The 23437-nt window shown below is 50.7% G+C and overlaps 1 protein-coding gene across 1 annotated transcript in view; it reads right to left on the bottom strand.

Moving 5' to 3' along the window:
• The window catches only part of LOC126471221 (trichohyalin-like), a 167239-nt gene that overhangs the window by 46863 nt on the left and 96939 nt on the right, over positions 1-23437 (bottom strand). The window contains exon 3 of the mRNA XM_050099345.1: positions 21546-22896. Coding sequence (XP_049955302.1) covers positions 21546-22896 — 1351 coding nt within the window. The remainder of the gene's footprint in view (positions 1-21545; positions 22897-23437) is intronic.

The following is a 23437-nucleotide window of genomic DNA, read 5'->3' as shown; positions in this document are numbered from 1 at the left end:
GTCGAGTCTTCATGCTGAAGCCGGTGAATTGCCGCTAACCTACCGGCCCGATACACTGCTTTGTTGGTATGCCTGTCGGCTATTATCAATGCCCGACCACCCGTCTTACCGTTCCTTTTTTGACGACTCTCCCGACCATCAATACGGGTTCTATGTATCTGCCCTGCTACCCCCTGGAGTTCACATTCGTAGCCTCCTTCAGCACATTGATTTTTCACTCTCTGCAACCTTCAGAGTGGGCGAGAGCCAAATGCCACCTTGGCTCCAAGCTCAGGTTCGCGTTCACCTTGACCTCAGCTCGCTCCCAAACGAGGTTACCCCAGCTTCGGTTTGTCGAACTTCGAAGTTCATTAATACAATCTTCGTTTATACAGATGGCTCTCAGACCAATGACAGTGTCGGGTGTTCTTTTATTGTTGGGGCACAGTTTCAAATACTGGCTCCATGGCCATTGTTCGGTCTTAACAGCTGAGCTGTTTGCCGTCTGTCAGGCTGTTCTTTACATCCACCGCCACCAACAGTCTGCTTATATCATCTGCTCTGATTCCCTGAGCGCCATCCAGATCCTTAGTGATCAGTATCCAGTTCACCCTTTCGTGCACTGGATCCAACACTCTCTTCAGCAGCTCGCGGGCAATGGGTCTCCAGTTACCTGTATGTGGGTTCCTGGTCATGTCGGTATCCCTTGGAACGAAGCTGCAGATGTTGCAGCCAAGGCTGTGGTCCTCCACCCTCAGACAGCTTGTGGTGTGCCTTCATCTGATTTTAGCAGGGTCATTTGTCAGCTCACTTTTATCGCTGTGGAATGCCGATTGGTCTACACTTACTGAAAACAAGCTTCGGGCCTTAAAACCTCTCCCCACGGCTTCGACGACCTCTTAAAACCCCTCTCGGCGGGATGAGGTCGTTTTGGCCCGGTTACGGGTTGGACACTGCTGGTTCAGCCACCGCCATCTGCTGACAGCTGCGCCGGCGTCGTTCTGCCCATGTGGGCAATTGCTGACAGTACGCCACATTTTAACGTCCTGTCCGAATTTTAATACACTGCGCAATGATCTTGGACGGCCATGTACTCTGGATGAAATTTTAGCAGATGACCCAGGAGCAGCTGCTTGCGTTCTTCGTTTTATCCACTTGACAAACCTGTCTAAGGATATTTGATTATGCGGTTTTATTTTAATCCCTTGCCTGTTAATGTGCCTTTTATAGTGTTGTCCTTTTTAGTTGTTGTTTTAACATTGTGCCTCGCAGTGCATTCATAATTTAGTCTGGGCGCTAATGACCATTGTAGGTATGCGCCCTAAAACAAAAAAAGACGCATGAAGAGGAACTCCATTTCTTATTTCAGGGTAGACCACTGTGGGTCTCCGGAGACTCGTTTTCGTAAATTGTACACCACTGAGCTACGAGGACGACGTAAGTGGAGGAGCTAGAGGAGGGAAAGGTATTTTGTCAGTACAGACCACCACTCGTCGCCACTCAAGACTTGACAAGCAGTTACTGTATCGGTGCATGTGTTATTGGTTGACAATATACTGTTCACTTGGCCAAATATGACACTTGAAAAGGCCCTAACACCTCACTACACAGCTTCCCCACCCCCTCATCCTCTGTGATGCACACAGTGCTTTCCCCCCAGGGGATCCACAACTCTTTTGTGGATACGTGTGTAGCGAGCACGGGACCCCGAGCTAATGTGGCCTTCCTTCCTTTCCGGGCTGCATACCTTCCCTTTCCGTATCCTTCCCCATCCCCCATCTTCGCCCCCCCCCTCACCTCTGGCTCTTTCCTTCCCTTTCTCCCCCTCTGGGGAGTATGGTTTGTGCCTACGTCCGGAGACGGACGCTTGTAAATGTACCGCACTCTTCGCCTTCCTTGCTTGTATGTCTTCATCTTTCTTCATCCTTCTCTATTCCTTACCTCTTCTCTTTACCTCTTCTCTTTACCCTTTTCTCCGCTGCGGCGTTTGAGACCTCTCTTCTTTCCTTTCCCTGTCTCTTTCTTCCTCCCTGTGCGTGTCTGAAGGCCGACCCACGCACTTCCATGCGTAGCCGGTGACGGGGTAACGCGTAATTCCCCGCCCCGGGTAGACAGGTAGGACACGTACGTACCCCCTGGTAAAGGCCAGGCCCAGGGAGGGGTGATTACCCGAGCTGATACCTTCCGAAAGTGCCGATTGGTCCCTCCGTCCGTTTGTCGGGAGGTGTGACCTGAGGTGTGAACAATCACCTAAGGCGGGTGTGCCCTCGGTGAGGGCCCCCACAAGGGAGGAGCGCGCCATCGGAGACGCCGGTAATCATGGGGGATTCTTCCGCAATGGTTTCCTCACCTTCCACTATGTCTGCTCACAAACGTAAGTTCACTGAGTCTCAGCCACAGACGGTTCTTCCATCGTTGCCACAGTTCCTTGTTGTTTCTCGGTCTGACGAAGGTCACGACTTTTCCACGGTCAACCCTTTCATTATTCAGAAAGGTGTCGACGCAATTGCGGGTCCTGTAAAGTCTTGTTCCAGATTACGGAATGGCACCCTGTTGTTAGAAACACACAGTGCCCTCCAGGCTCAAAAATTGCTGCGTACTACTCTGCTCCACACCTTCCCTGTCCGGGTGGAACCGCACCGTACCTTAAATTCCTCGCGTGGAGTCGTTTATACGCGCTCCCTCGATGGATTGTCAGACGAAGACATTCAGCACTATCTGTCTGACCAAGGCGTCACGGCTGTTCATCGGGTTATGAAAAGGGTTGACTCGAACATCATTCCAACCTGCACTGTCTTCTTGACATTTGACAAAGTTCAACTCCCATCAAAAATCAAAGCAGGCTATGAGATAATTTCCGTTCGCCCTTATGTCCCAAACCCTACGCGTTGCTATCGATGTCAGCGGTTCAACCACACCAGCCAGTCCTGTTCCAATCCGGCCAAATGTATTACGTGTGGCAGGGATGCCCATGAGGGTGCTTGTCCACCTCCATCCCCTCGCTGCATCAACTGTATGGGTGACCACGCTGCTTCCTCTCGAGATTGCCCTGTTTTTAAGGACGAAAAGCTGATCCAGGAAATAAGAGTGAAGGAAAAGGTGTCGACCTTTGCTGCTCGAAAGTTACTCGCCAGTCGACAGCCCACCGTGCCTCAGAAAGGAAAATACAGCACTGTCCTTGCTTCTCCTCGGCCAACAAAGGAGGCGGCCACGCAGACTTGCGACCTCACATTTAGTACCACGGTCGTCAGATCGGCCAGCGCAAAGATCGCCCGTTCAACCTCACCCCTTTCGCCTGCCCACTCTATGGCTCACCCTTCGTCGGGTTCTGCTAAATCTCGAGCCCAAAAGTCAGACGCCAAGTCTTCAAAAAAAGAGCATTCTCGTGAAGAGTTTTTACGTACTGCAACTTCACAACCATCGGTTCCTCAATCATCTAAACATACCTCCAAGAAGGCTACGAAGAAACACAGTTCCTCTCCTTCTCCGCCAAGGCGTGTCCCATCTACAGCACCACCTGGCGGAAATCGCCCTCGGCCATCTTCTGTGTCGCCGGGGCGCACTGCTGGTGGCCGGTCAACTGGCCGATCGTTGGTGGCAGGAGCTGCTCCTGACCAACCTATGGATCAGGATCTTCTGCCTTCGACTGAATGCAATTCCATGCTGTCGGTCGCAAGCTCTGAGCAGTCGTTGAGTTGACAGCACCCTTGGTCACGTTCCTCCATTTTCTGTTCACCCTATGTCCATTATCCACTGGAATATCCGCGGCATTCGCGCCAATCGGGAGGAATTGTCGATCCTCTTACGATCCTACTCGCCGGTCATCTTCTGTCTTCAGGAAACAAAGCTGCGTCCCCATGACCGCTTTGTTCTCCCTCATTTTCAGTCCGTCCGATATGACCTCCCCTCTGTTGAAGGCACTCCAGCCCATGGAGGACTCATGATTCTGCTCCATGATACTCTCCATTATCACCCAATCCCCTTAAACACTTCCTTCCAAGCTGTCGCCGTCCGTCTTTCCCTTTCTGGATACACGTTCTCTCTTTGTACGGTATACATTCCATCGTCTACACCAATGGCACGAGCTGATCTCCTTCATCTTCTTGATCAGCTTCCACCCCCCTATTTGCTGGTTGGGGACTTCAATGCCCACCACCCGCTTTGGGGATCTCCACATCCTTGTCCACGTGGCTCACTATTGCTAGACGTCTTCCACCAAGCGGATCTAGTCTGCCTCAACACTGGGGTCCCCACATTTTTGTCTGCCTCCACGGCAAATTTATCTCATTTGGACCTTGCGGTCGGTACTGTTCCGCTAGCTCGGCGCTTCGAATGGTTCGCCCTTGATGATACACACTCGAGTGACCACTTTCCATGTGTTCTTCGACTGCAGCCTCAACTGCCATATATGCGCCCGCGACGCTGGAAGTTTGCCCAAGCCGATTGGACACTTTTTTCGTCTCTAGCGACATTCGATGACCGTCGCTTTCCCAGCGTCGACGATGAGGTCACACATTTTACCGACGTTATTCTCACAGCTGCGGAACGTTCAATACCACGCACCTCCGAATTGCCCCGGCGCCCTCCAGTTCCTTGGTGGAACGAGGCATGCCGTGACGCAATACGTGAGCGGCGACGTGCTCTTCGCATTTTCCGTCACCATCCAACTTTGGCCAACTGTATCCGATATAAGCAGCTCCGTGCGCGATGCCGTCGCGTCATCCGCGATAGCAAGAAGGCAAGCTGGAAATACTTTATTAGCTCATTTAACACCTTCACTCCCTCCTCGGAAGTTTGGAGTCGGCTTCGACGGTTCTCAGGCGCGCCTAGTTTCTCCCCGGTCTCTGGGCTCACTGTCGCGCATGATACCTTAGTGGACCCCGTCGCAATTTCTAACTCATTGGGTCAGCACTTTGCTGAGATTTCGAGCTCTTCAAATTACCCGCCAGCGTTTCTCCTGAAGAAACGTGCAGCGGAAGTGCGACATCTTGCTTTCTCCTCTCACAATCGCGAAAGCTACAATACTGTTTTCTCCATGCGCGAACTCCAACATGCACTCTCTTCTTCTCGCTCCTCCGCCCCAGGACCGGATGGTATCCATGTCCAAATGTTGCTGCATTTATCAACCCATAGCCTGCGTTACCTCCTTCGCCTTTATAATCGAATTTGGACCGACAGTACCTTTCCCAGGCGATGGCGGGAAGCTATTGTCGTTCCCGTTCCGAAACCTGGAAAGGACAAACATCTCCCCTCTAGCTATCGCCCCATTTCTCTCACGAGTAGTGTCTGTAAGGTTTTGGAGCGTATGGTGAATTACCGTTTAGCTTGGTGGCTGGAGTCCCGCAGTCTTTTAACACCAGCCCAATGCGGATTCCGAAAGCATCGTTCTGCAGTTGACCATCTTGTTGCTCTCTCCACTTATATCATGAACAATTTTCTCCGGAAACGCCAAACGGTAGCAATATTTTTTGATCTGGAGAGAGCATACGATACCTGTTGGAGGACAGGCATTCTCCGCACACTGTTCTCTTGGGGCTTTCGAGGCCGGCTGCCCCTTTTTCTTCGCGAATTTATGGCAGAGCGCACATTTAGGGTGCGGGTGAACACTACTCTATCCCGTACTTTCTCCCAAGAAAACGGGGTACCCCAGGGCTCCGTGCTGAGTGTTGTACTGTTTGCCATCGCCATTAATCCAATTATGGATTGTCTCCTTCCTGATGTCTCGGGCTCCCTCTTTGTGGACGATTTTGCGATCTACTACAGCTCTCAACGGACCAGCCTTCTTGAAAGACGTCTTCAAGGATGTCTCGATCGCCTCCACTCGTGGAGCATCGAAACCGGCTTCCGTTTCTCACCCAGTAAGACCGTTTGTATAAATTTTTGGCGACGTAAGGAGTTTCTTCCGCCCTCCTTACATCTAGGTCCTGTCAACCTTCCGTTTTCCGACGTCGCTAAATTCTTGGGTCTTATGTTTGACAGAAAACTGTGCTGGTCCTCCCACGTTTCCTATCTTTCGGCTCGCTGTCTGCGTTCGCTTAACGCCCTCCGTGTCCTGAATGGTACCTCTTGGGGAGCGGACCGAGTGGTCCTTCTCCGCCTCTATCGCGCCTTAGTGCGCTCGAAATTGGATTATGGAAGCATAGTCTACTCCTCTGCTCGGCCGTCTATTCTTCGGCGTCTCGACTCTATCCACCACCGTGGATTACGTTTAGTATCTGGAGCTTTTTACACCAGCCCTGTGGAAAGCCTTTATGCTGAGACTGCTGAACCTCCGCTGTCCAATCGGCGGGCAGTCCTTCTGAGTCGTTATGCTAGCCATCTGTCTTCCATGCCTGCTAATCCAGCGCATGACCTTTTTTTCGACGCCTCCTTTGATGTCGGGTATGCAGGCCGCTCCTCCTCCCTACTACCCCCGGGAGTCCGCTTCCGTCAACTGCTCCATTCTATTTCCTTCCGCTTTCCTAAAACCTTCTTGACAACTTGGGGTACAGCACCGCCTTGGCTCCGTCCCCGGATCAACTTGCTCAGAGACCTATGTCAATTTCCCAAGGATGGTACCCCTACACTTGTTTACCGTCGGGCATTTGCTGCTCTATGTGCACAAATGACGGAAGCCACATTTATTTACACCGACGGCTCGAAAACATCGTTAGGTGTAGGGAGTGCCTATATTGTTGGCGACACCCCAAATCACTTTCGGCTTCCCGACCAGTGTTCGGTTTATACTGCGGAGCTTTACGCTGTTCTCCAGGCTGTTCACTACATCCGCCGCCATCAGCGGATACAGTACGTAATCTGCTCAGATTCTCTCAGCTCTCTCCTAAGTCTCCAAGCTCTTTACCCTGTGCACCCTCTGGTCCACCGGATTCAGGACTGTCTGCGCTTGCTCCACCTGGGGGGCGTCTCAGTGGCGTTCCTCTGGCTCCCGGGACACGCTGGTATCTGTGGAAATGAGGCGGCCGATATAGCGGCCAAGGCTGCAGTCTCTCTTCCTCGGCCAGCTATTCAGTCTCTTCCGTTTACCGATCTACGGAGCGTTTTATGTCGCCAAGCTGCTCATTTATGGCATGCGCATTGGTCAACACTTCCCCACAATAAATTGCGGGAAGTGAAAGCCCTTCCTTGCGCTTGGACCTCTTCCTCCCGAACGCGTCGTCGGGAGGAGGTAATTTTAGCTCGACTCCGGATAGGGCACTGTCTTTTTAGTCATCGACATCTCTTAAGCGGTGATCCTCCCCCACTCTGTCCCCACTGCTCTCAGCTGTGGACGGTCAGACACCTTTTAATTGACTGCCCCTATTTTAATCCGTTACGCTCCCGTCTACAGCTATCGCCTGATCTATCGTCGATTTTAGCAGATGACACGCGCTCCGCTGACCGCGTTCTACAGTTTATTAGTGACAGTGAAATGACGTCAGTCATTTGAAGCTTTTTTTTTGGGGGACAACCAACCCCTTTCTATAGTGGATTTTTAAGCATTCCTTCTGCCTTTAGTTTCTCATATTTTATGACTTTGTTCCCATTGCTGCTGATTTTAAATTTCGTTTATTTCCTGTTTTCTATGTCACGGGCTGGGCGCTAATGACCATAGAAGTTTTGCGCCCTAAAACCACAAACAAAAAAAAAAAAAAAAAAAAATGACGGAAGCCACATTTATTTACACCGATGGCTCGAAAACATCGTTAGGTGTAGGGAGTGCCTATATTGTTGACGACACCCCAAATCACTTTCGGCTTCCTGACCAGTGTTCGGTTTATACTGCGGAGCTTTACGCTGTTCTCCAGGCTGTCCACTACATCCGCCGCTATCAGCGGATACAGTACGTAATCTGCTCAGATTCTCTCAGCTCTCTCCTAAGTCTCCAAGCTCTTTACCCTGTGCACCCTCTGGTCCACCGGATTCAGGACTGTCTGCGCTTGCTCCACCTGGGGGGCGTCTCAGTGGCGTTCCTCTGGCTCCCGGGACACGCTGGTATCTGTGGAAATGAGGCGGCCGATATAGCGGCCAAGGCTGCAGTCTCTCTTCCTCGGCCTGCTCTTCAGTCTCTTCCGTTTACCGATCTACGGAGCGGTTTATGTCGCCAAGTTACTCATTTATGGCATGTGCATTGGTCAACACTTCCCCACAATAAATTGCGGGAAGTGAAAGCCCTTCCTTGCGCTTGGACCTCTTCCTCCCGAACGCGTCGTCGGGAGGAGGTAATTTTAGCTCGACTCCGGATAGGGCACTATCTTTTCAGTCATCGACATCTTTTAAGCGGTGATCCTCCCCCACTCTGTCCCCACTGCCCTCAGCTGTGGACGGTCAGACACCTTTTAATTGAATGCCCCTATTTTAATCCGTTACGCTCCCGTCTACAACTCTCGCCTGATCTATCGTCGATTTTAGCAGATGACACGCGCTCAGCTGACCGCGTTCTACAGTTTATTAGTGACAGTGAAATGACGTCAGTCATTTGAAGCTTTTTTTTGGGGGACAACCAACCCCTTTCTATAGTGGACTTTTAAGCATTCCTTCTGCCTTTAGTTTCTCAAATTTCTGACTTTGTTTCCATTGCTGCTGATTTTAAATTTCGTTTTTTTCCTGTTTTCTACGTCACGGGCTGGGCGCTAATGACCATAGAAGTTTTGCGCCCTAGAACCACAAACAAAAAAAAAAGTGCTTTCGGGCTCTGCAACTACCTGCCCTAGGTGTAAAGGAATTGAGAGGCTTCGCATGTCATGTACGTACATGCTGAATGCGGGACAGAGCTCTCACATTTGCAAAGAAACTGGGTCGTTCTGTGCCATTGACCTCTTGTTTTTTTTCTCCAGCTTTTGCTCTCCACTCAGTGGGAAGTGGTCGATGACTTCCACAGAAGTGATCACGTCCCGATCTGGATTCACCTGCCAGAGGGATGGACTCCACCGCGATGGGTGATCGGTAGAGCCAACTGGACACTGCATAGCTAGTTGGCCCAGTTCGAACATTGTGTGAATGTTGAGGCATGAGTGGATCATATCAGAATGATCCACCACGCCACTGCAGCGTCCATTCCACAGTCCACAACAGAAGGGGCCACCTGCACCTTGGTGCAGTGCTGAATGGCGCTCTGCAATCCAGACCAGACGTGCAGCTCCATGTAGGTTCAAGTTTCGGCCATGTGCAGAGAATCTCCCAGCCTTTTGAGTGGGGAGGGCAAAGTGTTGTTGGCTCATTCTAGAGAGCAAGGAGAGGTCGTGGCAACAGTTCCTTAACACCATAAATCGTTCCACCAAAAGTTCTGTTGTGTGGGAGACCATCAGGAGTATTTCTGGGAGAGGAGGCAGGTGCCACACGGCTGCTCTTATGGGCACAACACTCTCCAAACGAATCCGCGAGACATTGCCGAGACTACGGCGGTGTATTTTTCCACAGTTACTGCAACAGCCAGTCAGGATCCAGATATCCAACGCCACAGAGATTGCTGAGAGGTATGGCTTGTACTTTGGGTCTACCTCTGAAGATCGCAGGTGCCCATTTTCCATGTAGAAGCTAGATTCTGCATTGTAGGCTGCTCGTGATATTCCCTGGTCACTACAGGATCCATTACAGTACGCTGCTGCATGTCACAAGGGGAAACAGATAGCCGCCTCGCAAATAACTCAACTTTTGGATGAATGGGCTCAGAGGAGTGGTTCTTAGTGTTCCACCAAGAAGTCTGTTCTTGTTGTTATCGTTCCATATTTAACTTCGCTGAGTTAAGGATGAGGGACACAATCATTACTTTGAAAGACGGTGACGTTTCTGGGCCTGATTTGACTTAGTTACATCTTACTGACTTGAGAAAACGGTCACTTAGTGCTTAAAGTACGTCAAAATTGCTTAGCCACAGTGCATGGGAGCAGACATGACTTGCCTGCTTCGGTTTTACAGGGCATTCGTGCGATCTAGGCTCAATTATAGGTGCACAATCAATTGGTCTGTGAGAACGTCGTATTTAAAGATTTTGGACGTGGTGCACCATGAAGGGGTTCGGTTGGCCACTGGGGCATTCAGAAAAAACACCTTGCCAAGCCTCTGTGCAGAAGCTGGTGAACCGCCACTGCACGTCAGGCGATGGCTACTTAGGATGCGCCAGGCATAAAAGACGGTCCACACCATGCACACACGCCTACCATACTGTTGCTCAGCCTCCACTGGAAAGGCCTTTCCATAACCAGCAACCAGCAACAGGCAATGAGGCCTTACGGGATGCGTGCACAGGATTGCCAATTAGACACAGGTGTAGCCAGTCTTAATTTTTCACATCGCAGTGGGAGCATATTTCCACATTGCCTTCTCCAGAGGCCCAGACTTGCTTTAGACATGAATTTTCAGGAAGGTCATCTGTCAGATTTTACACTTTAATCTGCTTTTAACATTTAGATAGGCGTCGCGGTTTCACAGTAGGGTAAACTGATGGTACCAAACAAGGGAATTTCCTTTGCTGCTCCGTCGTGTTCCCTGACCGTCACTAGGATGCACATTCTTGACGATTAGTTTTCACAGTGGAGCTCCACGCGATCTTGAAGGCACTGGAGCAGATACGTCTTATTTAGGGCAAATGGTTTCTCACTCGCTCAGATTCCCTTAGTGCCTTATCGTCACAGAACCTATACCCAGTTGAGGAGTTGGTCTGGCTGATATGACCAACTGTACTTGCGCCAACGGCAGGGTAAGCAGGTGTCATTCTGCTAGGTGCCAGGTCATGTAGGGATATGGGGAAATGAACACGCTGATCAGGTTACTAAAGTGGCCTGCAGAGGACAGGATGTGGCAGTGTCCTATTCCCTTGCAGGCTGTTTCTACATTTCACAGGAAGTGTGCGCGGTTGTGGGATGAGCAATGGCTGGCGGTGACTGCCAATAAGCTGAGCTTTGTGAATCAACAACCTGGTCGTGGCGTTTTTCCTGCCAGTTACTCAGGTGGGATGAAGTGAACCTCATGCATCTTAAATGGGGCACTGCCCTCTCACACATGGCTTTTTACTACAGGGAGAGGACCCCGTGTGGTGATGCTTGTAGTGTGCATATCTATCTGCCATACTTTAATGGTGTGCATTTTAAATTGTGATGCAAGGGCAGAAGCAACTATTGGTGGGCTCTGCCGTCTATTTTAGCTGATAAGTGTGACAAAGGTTTTGAAGTTTTGTGATGTCTGGACTCCGACCTAAAATTTAAAGATTGAGGTTTTAGTGTGTTGCAGAGTGGCTGGCTTATCCTTAATTCATTCTTGTGGGTGGCCTGATACGTCCATTGGTCCATCGGCTATATTGTTTTAGCTCTTTACCCTACTTTCTGTGTGTTGTTAATGTTTCACTTATGACGCAATACTTCATGTGGTTCTGTGCTAGTGTGCATATAGTTTTTCAACGTTTGTCATCGGTGTTTTAAGTTTTGTTTTATTTTCCTGTTCTGTTTTTTAGTGACACCCGTCTCAATCTGTTTCCGTGCGGGCGCTAAAAACCTTGCTGTCGTGCCCCTACAAACGTGTTCGTCACGTGGGACAACCTCAGATGGCTCTCTGGGACCAAGATCCATTAGTCAGTTTCTGGCGTTATAGAAGCGGGTGATGTCATCACGGACGCTATTGCTGTATCCATTTTGGGTCGCTATTTTGAGATTTCGAGCACCTCAGGCGATACCTTTCGCTTCTCAGAATCGTGTTGGCTACAATTCTATCCTTACCATGAGGGAGCTAGATCATGCTGTCACTTCATTCAGATCCTCCGCCCCAGGGCCAGATGATGACATTGATGTTGCAGCACCTTCCTCTGATGCACACCCACTTCTTGCTTCATATGCACAACATCTGGACAGAGGGACGTTTCTTACGTGCTGGCATGAAGCCACTGAAGTACCCATACCTACACCCAGTAAGGACAAACACCTTCCTTGTACCCCCCAGGGGGTCCACAACTCTTTTGTGGACACGTGCGTAGCGAGCACGGGACCCCGAGCTAATGTGGCCCTCCTTCCTTTCCGGACTGCATACCTTCCCTTCCCTTTCCGCATCCCTCCCCGTCCCCCATCTTCGCCCCCCCCTCACCTCTGGCTATTTCCTTCCCTTTCTCCCCCTCTGGGAGTATGGTTTGTGCCTACGTCCGGAGACGGACGCTCGAAACTTTTCCAACTTACTTGCTTTCTACACTTACAAGTCCTCGTCCTTCCTCTGTCCTTCTCTTTTCCTTCCCTCTTCTCCTTGCCCTTTTCTCCGCTGCGGCGTTTGAGACCCCCTCTTCTTTCCTTTCCCTTTCTCTTTCTTCCTCCCTGTGCGTGTCTGAAGGCCGACCCACGCACTTCCATGCGTAGCCGGTGACGGGGTAACGCGTAATTCCCCGCCCCGGGTAGACAGGTAGGACACGTACGTACCCACTGGTAACGGCCAGGCCCAGGGAGGGGTGATTACCCGAGCTGATACCTTCCGAAAGTGCCGATTGGTCCCTCCGTCCGTTTGTCGGGAGGTGTGACCTGAGGTGTGAACAATCACCTAAGGCGGGTGTGCCCTCGGTGAGGGCCCCCATAAGGGAGGAGCGCGCCATCGGAGACGCCGGTAATCATGGGGGATTCTTCCGCAATGGTTTCCTCACCTTCCACTATGTCTGCTCACAAACGTAAGTTCACTGAGTCTCAGCCACAGACGGTTCTTCCATCGTTACCACAGTTCCTTGTTGTTTCTCGGTCTGACGACGGTCACGACTTTTCCACGGTCAACCCTTTCATTATTCAGAAAGGTGTCGACGCAATTGCGGGTCCCGTAAAGTCTTGTTCCAGATTACGGAATGGTACCCTGTTGTTAGAAACACACAGTGCCCTCCAGGCTCAAAAATTGCTGCGTACTTCTCTGCTCCACACCTTCCCTGTCCGGGTGGAACCGCACCGTACCTTAAATTCCTCGCGTGGAGTCGTTTATACACGCTCCCTCGATGGATTGTCTGACGAAGAAATTCAGCACTACCTGTCTGACCAGGGCGTCACCGCTGTTCATCGGGTTATGAAAAGAGTTGACTCGAACATCATTCCGACCCGCACTGTCTTCTTGACATTTGACAAAGTTCAACTCCCATCAAAAATCAAAGCAGGCTATGAGATAATTTCCGTTCGCCCTTATGTCCCAAACCCTACGCGTTGCTATCGATGTCAGCGGTTCAATCACACCAGCCAGTCCTGTTCCAATCTGGCCAAATGTGTTACGTGTGGCAAGGATGCCCATGAGGGTGCTTGTCCACCTCCATCCCCTCACTGCATCAACTGTTTGGGTGACCACGCTGCTTCCTCTCGAGATTGCCCCGTTTTTAAGGACGAAAAGCTGATCCAGGAAATAAGAGTGAAGGAAAAGGTGTCGACCTTTGCTGCTCGAAAGTTACTCGCCAGTCGACAGCCCACCGTGCCTCAGAAAGGAAAATACAGCGCTGTCCTTGCTTCTCCTCGGTCAACAAAGGAGGCGGCCACGCAGACTTGCGACCTCACATTTAGTACCACGGTCGTCAGATCGGCCAGCGCAAAGATCGCCCGTTCAACCTCACCTCTTTCGCCTGCCCACTCTATGGCTCACCCTTCGTCGGGTTCTGCTAAATCTCGAGCCCAAAAGTCAGACGCCAAGTCTTCAAAAAAAGAGCATTCTCGTGAAGAGTTTTTACGTACTACAACTTCACAACCATCGGTTCCTCCTTCATCTAAACATACCTCCAAGAAGGCTACGAAGAAACACAGTTCCTCTCCTTCTCCGCCAAGGCGTGTCCCATCTACAGCACCACCTGGCGGAAATCGCCCTCGGCCATCTTCTGTGTCGCCGAGGCGCACTGTTGGTGGCCGGTCAACTGGCCGATCGTTGGTGGCAGGAGCTGCTCCTGACCAACCTATGGATCAGGATCTTCTGCCTTCGACTGAATGCCATTCCATGCTGTCGGTCGCAAGCTCTGAGCAGTCGTTGAGTTGACAGCACCCTTGGTGACGTTCCTCCCTTTTCTGTTCACCCAATGTCCATTATCCACTGGAATATCCGCGGCATTCGCGCCAATCGGGAGGAATTGTCGATCCTCTTACGATCCTACTCGCCGGTCATCTTCTGTCTTCAGGAAACAAAGCTGCGTCCCCATGACCGCTTTGTTCTCCCTCATTTTCAGTCCGTCCGATATGACCTCCCCTCTGTTGAAGGCACTCCAGCCCATGGAGGACTCATGATTCTGCTCCATGATACTCTCCATTATCACCCACTCCCCTTAAACACTTCCTTCCAAGCTGTCGCCGTCCGTCTTTCCCTTTCTGGGTACACGTTCTCTCTTTGTACGGTATACATTCCATCGTCTACACCAATGGCACGAGCTGATCTCCTTCATCTTCTTGATCAGCTTCCACCCCCCTATTTGTTGGTTGGGGACTTCAATGCCCACCACCTGCTTTGGGGATCTCCACATCCTTGTCCACGTGGCTCACTATTGCTAGACGTCTTCCACCAAGCGGATCTAGTCTGCCTCAACACTGGGGTCCCCACATTTTTATCTGCCTCCACGGCAAATTTATCCCATTTGGACCTTGCGGTTGGTACTGTTCCGCTAGCTCGGCGCTTCGAATGGTTCGCCATTGATGATACACACTCGAGTGACCACTTTCCCTGTGTTCTTCGACTGCAGCCTCAACTGCCATATATGCGCTCGCGACGCTGGAAGTTTGCCCAAGCCGATTGGACACTTTTTTCGTCTCTAGCGACATTCGATGACCGTCGCTTTCCCAGCGTCGACGATGAGGTCACACATTTTACCGACGTTATTCTCACAGCTGCGGAACGTTCAATACCACGCACCTCCGAATTGCCCCGGCGCCCTCCAGTTCCTTGGTGGAACGAGGCATGCCGTGACGCAATACGTGAGCGGCGACGTGCTCTTCGCATTTTCCGTCACCATCCAACTTTGGCCCACTGTATCCGATATAAGCAGCTCCGTGCGCGATGCCGTCGCGTCATCCGCGATAGCAAGAAGGCAAGCTGGAAATTCTTTATTAGCTCATTTAACACCTTCACTCCCTCCTCGGAAGTTTGGAGTCGGCTTCGACGGTTCTCAGGCGCGCCTAGTTTCTCCCCGGTCTCTGGGCTCACTGTCGCGCATGATACCTTAGTGGACCCCGTCGCAATTTCTAACTCATTGGGTCAGCACTTTGCTGAGATTTCGAGCTCTTCAAATTACCCGCCGGCGTTTCTCCCGAAGAAACGTGCAGCGGAAGTGCGACATCTTGCTTTCTCCTCTCAAAATCGCGAAAGCTACAATACTTTTTTCTCCATGCGCGAACTCCAACATGCACTCTCTTCTTCTCGCTCCTCCGCCCCAGGACCGGATGGTATCCATGTCCAAATGTTGCTGCATTTATCAACCCATAGCCTGCGTTACCTCCTTCGCCTTTATAATCGAATTTGGACCGACAGTACCTTTCCCAGGCGATGGCGGGAAGCTATTGTCGTTCCCGTTCCGAAACCTGGAAAGGACAAACATCTCCCCTCTAGCTATCGCCCCATTTCTCTCACGAGTAGTGTCTGTAAGGTTTTGGAGCGTATGGTGAATTACCGTTTAGCTTGGTGGCTGGAGTCCCGCAGTCTTTTAACACCAGTCCAATGCGGATTCCGAAAGCATCGTTCTGCTGTTGACCATCTTGTTGCTCTCTCCACTTATATCATGAACAATTTTCTCCGGAAACGCCAAACGGTAGCAATATTTTTTGATCTGGAGAGAGCGTACGATACCTGTTGGAGGACAGGCATCCTCCGCACACTGTTCTCTTGGGGCTTTCGAGGCCGGCTGCCCCTTTTTCTTCGCGAATTTATGGCAGAGCGCACATTTAGGGTGCGGGTGAACACTACTCTCTCCCGTACTTTCTCCCAAGAAAACGGGGTACCCCAGGGCTCCGTGCTGAGTGTTGTACTGTTTGCCATCGCCATTAATCCAATTATGGATTGCCTCCTTCCTGATGTCTCGGGCTCCCTCTTTGTGGACGATTTTGCGATCTACTACAGCTCTCAACGGACCAGCCTTCTTGAAAGACGTCTTCAAGGATGTCTCGATCGCCTCCACTCGTGGAGCATCGAAACCGGCTTTCGTTTCTCACCCAGTAAGACCGTTTGTGTTAATTTTTGGCGACGTAAGGAGTTTCTTCCGCCCTCCTTACATCTAGGTCCTGTCAACCTTCCGTTTTCCGACGTCGCTAAATTCTTGGGTCTTATGTTTGACAGAAAACTGTGCTGGTCCTCCCACGTTTCCTATCTTTCGGCTCGCTGTCTGCGTTCCCTTAACACCCTCCGTGTCCTGAATGGTACCTCTTGGGGAGCGGACCGAGTGGTCCTTCTCCGCCTCTATCGCGCCTTAGTGCGCTCGAAATTGGATTATGGAAGCATAGTCTACTCCTCTGCTCGGCCGTCTATTCTTCGGCGTCTCGACTCTATCCACCACCGTGGATTACGTTTAGTGTCTGGAGCTTTTTACACCAGCCCTGTGGAAAGCCTTTATGCTGAGACTGCTGAACCTCCGCTGTCCAATCGGCGGGCAGTCCTTCTGAGTCGTTATGCTAGCCATCTGTCTTCCATGCCTGCTAATCCAGCCCATAACCTTTTTTTCGACGCCTCCTTTGATGTCTGGTATGCAGGCCGCTCCTCCTCCCTACTACCCCCGGGAGTCCGCTTCCGCCAACTGCTCCATTCTCTTTCCTTCCGCTTTCCTAAAACCTTCTTGACAACTTGGGGTACAGCACCGCCTTGGCTCCGTCCCCGGATCGACTTGCTCAGAGACCTATGTCAATTTCCCAAGGATGGTACCCCTACACTTCTTTACCGTCAGGCATTTGCTGCTCTATGTGCACAAATGACGGAAGCCACATTTATTTACACCGATGGCTCGAAAACATCGTTAGGTGTAGGGAGTGCCTATATTGTTGGCGACACCCCAAATCACTTTCGGCTTCCCGACCAGTGTTCGGTTTATACTGCGGAGCTTTACGCTGTTCTCCAGGCTGTCCACTACATCCGCCGCCATCAGCGGATACAGTATGTAATCTGCTCAGATTCTCTCAGCTGTCTCCTAAGTCTCCAAGCTCTTTACCCTGTGCACCCTCTGGTCCACCGGATTCAGGACTGTCTGCGCTTGCTCCACCTGGAAGGCGTCTCAGTGGCGTTCCTCTGGCTCCCGGGACACGCTGGTATCTGTGGAAATGAGGCGGCCGATATAGCGGCCAAGGCTGCAGTCTCTCTTCCTCGGCCAGCTATTCAGTCTCTTCCATTTACCGATCTACGGAGCGTTTTATGTCGCCAAGTTACTCATTTATGGCATGCGCATTGGTCAACACTTCCCCACAATAAATTGCGGGAAGTGAAAGCCGTTCCTTGCGCTTGGACCTCTTCCTCCCGAACGCGTCGTCTGGAGGAGGTAATTTTAGCTCGACTCCGGATAGGGCACTGTCTTTTTAGTCATCGACATCTTTTAAGCGGTGATCCTCCCCCACTCTGTCCCCACTGCTCTCAGCTGTGGACGGTCAGACACCTTTTAATTGAATGCCCCTATTTTAATCCGTTACGCTCCCGTCTACAACTCTCGCCTGATCTATCGTCGATTTTAGCAGATGACACGCGCTCAGCTGACCGCGTTCTACAGTTTATTAGTGACAGTGAAATGACGTCAGTCATTTGAAGCTTTTTTTTGGGGACAACCAACCACTTTCTATAATGGACTTTTAAGCATTCCTTCTGCCTTTAGTTTCTCAAATTTTCTGACTTTGTTTCCATTGCTGCTGATTTTAAATTTCGTTTTTTTTCCTGTTTTCTACGTCACGTGCTGGGCGCTAATGACCATAGAAGTTTTGCGCCCTAAAACCACAAACAAAAAAAAAAAAAAAAAAACCTTCCTTGTAACTGTTGCCCTTTTCTCTCACCAGCTGTTTCGCAAGGTAATGGAAAATGATTGACTGGCTAGTATAGTGGCTCGATGCTCTCACTTCCCTAACCACTACAGTGTGTGGATTTCGAGCGCGCTGTCCTGCATTTGACCCTTTTGTCGCTTGGTCAACCAACCCACAGTCAGGAATGGTTTTCTGTGGACATCCCAGATAGTGGCCGTATATTTAGATTTGGAGAAAGTGAGACATCTGTTTGACTAGTGTCCTCTGTACTCCATATATGTGGGGCTTCTATGACCTCGTACCCAGTTTCCTTCCAGGGATTTTTGAAAGACAGAGCTGTCAAGGTGCATGTGTGTTTCGCGTTGTTGGACGCGTTTATCCAGGAAAACGGTGTGCCTCACGGTTCTGTCCTGAGTGTCGTCCTCCTTGCTATTGCCATTAATCTTATGACCTGTCTCCCACTGGGCATCTACAGCTCCGTTTTCGTGGACGTTTTTGCCGTCTGTTGCTGTTCTCAAAGGACTCGCCTCATTGAGCGGTGTCTTTAGCAATGTCTCGATCGTCTTCACTTGTGGAACATCGACAACAGCTTCAGTTTTTCCAGCGACAAAACCGTTGAATTTCTGGCGACGCAAGTGCTTTATTGCACCGTCTTTCGATCGTGGGCCTGTTCTTCCGTCCTTTGAAGCTACGAAATTACTGTGGCTGTGCGCTTTACACCGCCCATCCTGTTGTGCAGTGGGTCCAGGAAAACTTACTTGCTGACTCATGGTGGTTACCAGTGTGATGTTTTTGTGAGTTCTTGGTCATGTCGGTCTGCCAGGAAACAAGGCTGCTCAAGCTTCTACCAAGGCTGCAGTCCTCGCACCTTGGCCCACTAGTTCCTCCATTCCCTCCGATGCTGTATGTTGCCATCTGTCAGGTAGTGGTGTCCTTTTGGCATCGCCAATGGTCTTCCCTTCACGGGAATAAGCACCTTGGGCCTCTACCAGCACCTTGGGCGACTTCCCCTCGGCCCTCTCGTCGTGAGAACATTTTAGCTAGGTTGTGTATCGGGCACTGTCTTTTCAGCCATCGCCATTTAAGTGTGCTCCCTCGCCAATTTGTACTAATTGCCCTCAACACGTTACAGCCCGCCATTCTCGATGGAATGCCTTTTTTAACCACTTCCGACCTTGTTTGTGTTTGCCGTCTGAGTTACCGGCGCTTTTAGTGAACGACGCACAGGCTGTATCATGTGTTTTACTGCCTATCCGTCGCAGAAATATGGCGAAGGCGTTTAAATTTTTAGTTCAGGACCTTGGTTCCTCTAAGGCGTATTTTAGACCTTTCGCCAATTCCCTGATTTAACTATATTCTCTTCCGCTGATTGGTATTAACGTGTAGCCATCTACGGCTCCGACGTAGGAATGTATAACCGTAGTTCTTGCGCCCTAAAATAAAAAGCCGCTCAAATCTGTCCATTCTCTGCGTCTCAAGTCATGAGGGAATCCAAGGGAATTAACTGGCTGACAGTTTTTCTAGAGGCAGATACTTACCCATTCCCTTTAATCGTTCCAGGTATAGAAATGCGGATACACATCAAATTTCTCTCTGCCAAAAAGTGGGAAGACATCTGGTGCGCTACTGGCCGCAGTAATACGCTATATGCAGTCAAGGAGACTGAAATAGTTTCGTGGTCTCCCTGTCGGAGGTAGTTCAGTGTCTTACGCCGTCTACGCATAGGTCATATTAGGCTCACCCTGAAACGTCCCCTTTGAACAATTTATACAAGACTGTGCTTAAACTGATATACAATATTTTTAGCGCAACGCAATCTGACTTTCAAAAATCCCTGCAAAAGAATGGCCCTGAGTAACATTAAACTATACCTTTCAGAAATCACTTACCTCACAAAAATCTTTATTACTCGAAATACTGCAGTACAGCGAGCGCCACTACTGCCAGCTAAATAAAAGATTCAAACTACGGAAGGCACTAACTACTGATAGGGATAGTTAGCAAATGAAAGATATTAATAGAGAACAATCAATGTATTTACCTTAGTATCATCAAAAGTCATAATATATATAGCAGTTCATGACAAATTACAAAACTCCGCCCTCTCTCTCCCCACATCCACCACTGCTGGCGGCTCACCTCCAACTGCGCAACGCTACGCGCTGTTCACAGCCAGCTGCTTAACACTACAATGGCGAGTATTACAACGATGCAAAGCAGCCACAGACTGCACACAGCACAGCCAGTGATTTTCATACAGAGGTGGTGTTACCAATAAAAAACCTAAACAGCCTACTTACAACCCATTCTTTTCTCTTCTAACGAGCCACCCCCACAATGTGGCTGTGGATCCAGACTGACTGTATTGCATATATTGGAGTGTCCCTTCATTTGGCCTTTCCAGATTCCTTGCCTTCAGTATTAGCAGACGATTCATAGATGGTTGAACTGGTCCTCAATATCCTACGTGTACCCCCTGTGGGTTCGGGGGTTAGAATAGGCCCGAGGTACTCCTGCCTGTCGTAAGAGGCGACTAAAAGGAGTTTCAACCGTTTCGGACTTCCATGTGATGGTCCCCCATGGGGTTTGACCTCCATTTTTCAAAATTCTACAGAAGTACGAGCCTTCTGGGGAAGGACGCCTTACGTGGTGTACCACTGGTCCTCAGTGCACTAAGACCTTTGCACTCAGCATTGTAACGGCGTTGTAACCATACCCACTATTCAACTTCGGCCTAAACGCCTGATGGGTTGTACAAGTTACGCCCATAGTGCGTCCCCATCTGCACCTACGATCATGATAGACTTTCCATGGCACCAGAAATCCAGCCCGGTAGCCAGCCCGTTGTGGTGGGGTCGTCATGTACCCTCTAGGTTGCAGCCCAGCCCCCTGACAATACAGGGATCGTACTGCCGATACCTGAGCGGCACCCTCCCCATGTCGGCCAAGGAGTAGATGCCCGTCTCCTTGGGGCATCAGGACTCCCAGCAACGGTCATCCTGCAAGGTGGCCCTTGCTGCGGCTGGGTGGCGCCCGTGGGGAGAGCCCCTGGTCGGAGTGGGTGGTATCGGTGCAGACGTTTCGCAGATGAAACATCAACATGTATCAGGTCGCTCTGCGGCAGAGTCTTCTAAAAAGAAAGGTACTGTCTCCGGTTCTGGTTCTCCTGCCCTTCCCCACTTGGCCACTACCTGGGAGGAAGGACAGGCCCGCCAGCTTGGGGCGAAGTACTTCCCCCGCTATTTGGTCTGTTCTCGAACCGATGGGGGGGACGTTCGCCACCTCCAAGCCCATGTTCTTTGATCAGCACATCGAGGACATGTTCGGGTAAATCGAGGCTCTCAGTAAAATGCGTTTGGGGTCCGTTTTTATAAAGACCACCTCCGCCACACAGTCGGCGGCGATCCAGGCGTGCGACCGCCTAGGGGACATCCAAGTGTCCATTGTCATGCATCTCCCCCCTGCGGATCTGGGGATTAGAATAGGACCGAGGTATTCCTGCCTGTCGTAAGAGGAGACTAAAAGGAGTCCCACCCCCTCAAGGGGGTCGTTAGCGCCTGTGTCCGGAGACGGACAGTTCCACGACCTCTATTTGCGGTCATTTTGCTTTTCACTTCTCGTTTCTTCCTTCCTTTGGTTGGTTCCTTTCTTTGCTGTTTTCCACCTAACTGTCTTCCTTCCTCTTTCCCTTGCCTTCTTCTCCTTGCCTTCTTTCTTCTCCTTGCCTTCTTTCTTCTCCTTGCCTTCTTTCTTCTCCTTGCCTTCTTTCTTCTCCTTGCCTTCTTTCTTCTCCTTGCCTTCTTTCTTCTCCTTGCCTTCTTTCTTCTCCTTGCCTTCTTTCTTCTCCTTGCCTTCTTTCTTCTCCTTGCCTTCTTTCTTCTCCTTGCCTTCTTTCTTCTCCTTGCCTTCTTTCTTCTCCTTGCCTTCTTTCTTCTCCTTGCCTTCTTTCTTCTCCTTGCCTTCTTTCTTCTCCTTGCCTTCTTTCTTCTCCTTGCCTTCTTTCTTCTCCTTGCCTTCTTTCTTCTCCTTGCCTTCTTTCTTCTCCTTGCCTTCTTTCTTCTCCTTGCCTTCTTTCTTCTCCTTGCCTTCTTTCTTCTCCTTGCCTTCTTTCTTCTCCTTGCCTTCTTTCTTCTCCTTGCCTTCTTTCTTCTCCTTGCCTTCTTTCTTCTCCTTGCCTTCTTTCTTCTCCTTGCCTTCTTTCTTCTCCTTGCCTTCTTTCTTCTCCTTGCCTTCTTTCTTCTCCTTGCCTTCTTTCTTCTCCTTGCCTTCTTTCTTCTCCTTGCCTTCTTTCTTCTCCTTGCCTTCTTTCTTCTCCTTGCCTTCTTTCTTCTCCTTGCCTTCTTTCTTCTCCTTGCCTTCTTTCTTCTCCTTGCCTTCTTTCTTCTCCTTGCCTTCTTTCTTCTCCTTGCCTTCTTTCTTCTCCTTGCCTTCTTTCTTCTCCTTGCCTTCTTTCTTCTCCTTGCCTTCTTTCTTCTCCTTGCCTTCTTTCTTCTCCTTGCCTTCTTTCTTCTCCTTGCCTTCTTTCTTCTCCTTGCCTTCTTTCTTCTCCTTGCCTTCTTTCTTCTCCTTGCCTTCCCTCTCCTCCTCCTTGCCTTCCCTCTCCTCCTCCTTGCCTTCCCTCTCCTCCTCCTTGCCTTCCCTCTCCTCCTCCTTGCCTTCCCTCTCCTCCTCCTTGCCTTCCCTCTCCTCCTCCTTGCCTTCCCTCTCCTCCTCCTTGCCTTCCCTCTCCTCCTCCTTGCCTTCCCTCTCCTCCTCCTTGCCTTCCCTCTCCTCCTCCTTGCCTTCCCTCTCCTCCTCCTTGCCTTCCCTCTCCTCCTCCTTGCCTTCCCTCTCCTCCTCCTTGCCTTCCCTCTCCTCCTCCTTGCCTTCCCTCTCCTCCTCCTTGCCTTCCCTCTCCTCCTCCTTGCCTTCCCTCTCCTCCTCCTTGCCTTCCCTCTCCTCCTCCTTGCCTTCCCTCTCCTCCTCCTTGCCTTCCCTCTCCTCCTCCTTGCCTTCCCTCTCCTCCTCCTTGCCTTCCCTCTCCTCCTCCTTGCCTTCCACAACTCTTTCGTGGATACGTGCGTGGCGAACACGGGGCCCCGAGCCATTGCTGCCTTCTTTCTCTCCCGGGCTGCATTTCCTTTCCTTTCCCTTCCCCTCCTTTCCCCTCCATACCCCTTTCCCCTCGCCCTCTCCCTCCTCTCCCTCTATTGGTGTCCTTGCTTATGTTGGCCCACGCTATCCTCCTGGTTCTGTTGGTTTTACACTCCGGCTTTGTTGCGTAATCATCTCCTCCTTTTGGCATTCCTTGGTCCCCCTCTGGGGTTTGACCTCCATTCCAAAATTTCTCTTCCGTAGTGTGAGCCATTTGGGGAAGAGCACCTTACCTAGTGTCTCCGACGTGTGCCCTCATAGTACATTCCACCTTTTCTTTTACATCGTTGTCTGATGCTAGGGTGCATAGCCAGCACGGTAGCCAGCCCGTGTGGTGGGGTCGCTATGTACCCTTTTGGTTGAGCCCCCTGAACACACAGGGATCACACTTCTGATACCTGAGCTGTGACCTCCTCATGCATGCCTTGGAGTGGTTGCTCGTCATCCTGGAG

The sequence above is a fragment of the Schistocerca serialis genome, chromosome 3, assembly GCF_023864345.2.
Source record: "Schistocerca serialis cubense isolate TAMUIC-IGC-003099 chromosome 3, iqSchSeri2.2, whole genome shotgun sequence".
Lineage (NCBI taxonomy): Eukaryota > Metazoa > Arthropoda > Insecta > Orthoptera > Acrididae > Schistocerca > Schistocerca serialis.
The sequence above is the reverse complement of the archived record's forward strand: the minus strand, read 5'-3'. Positions and strand labels throughout refer to the sequence as shown.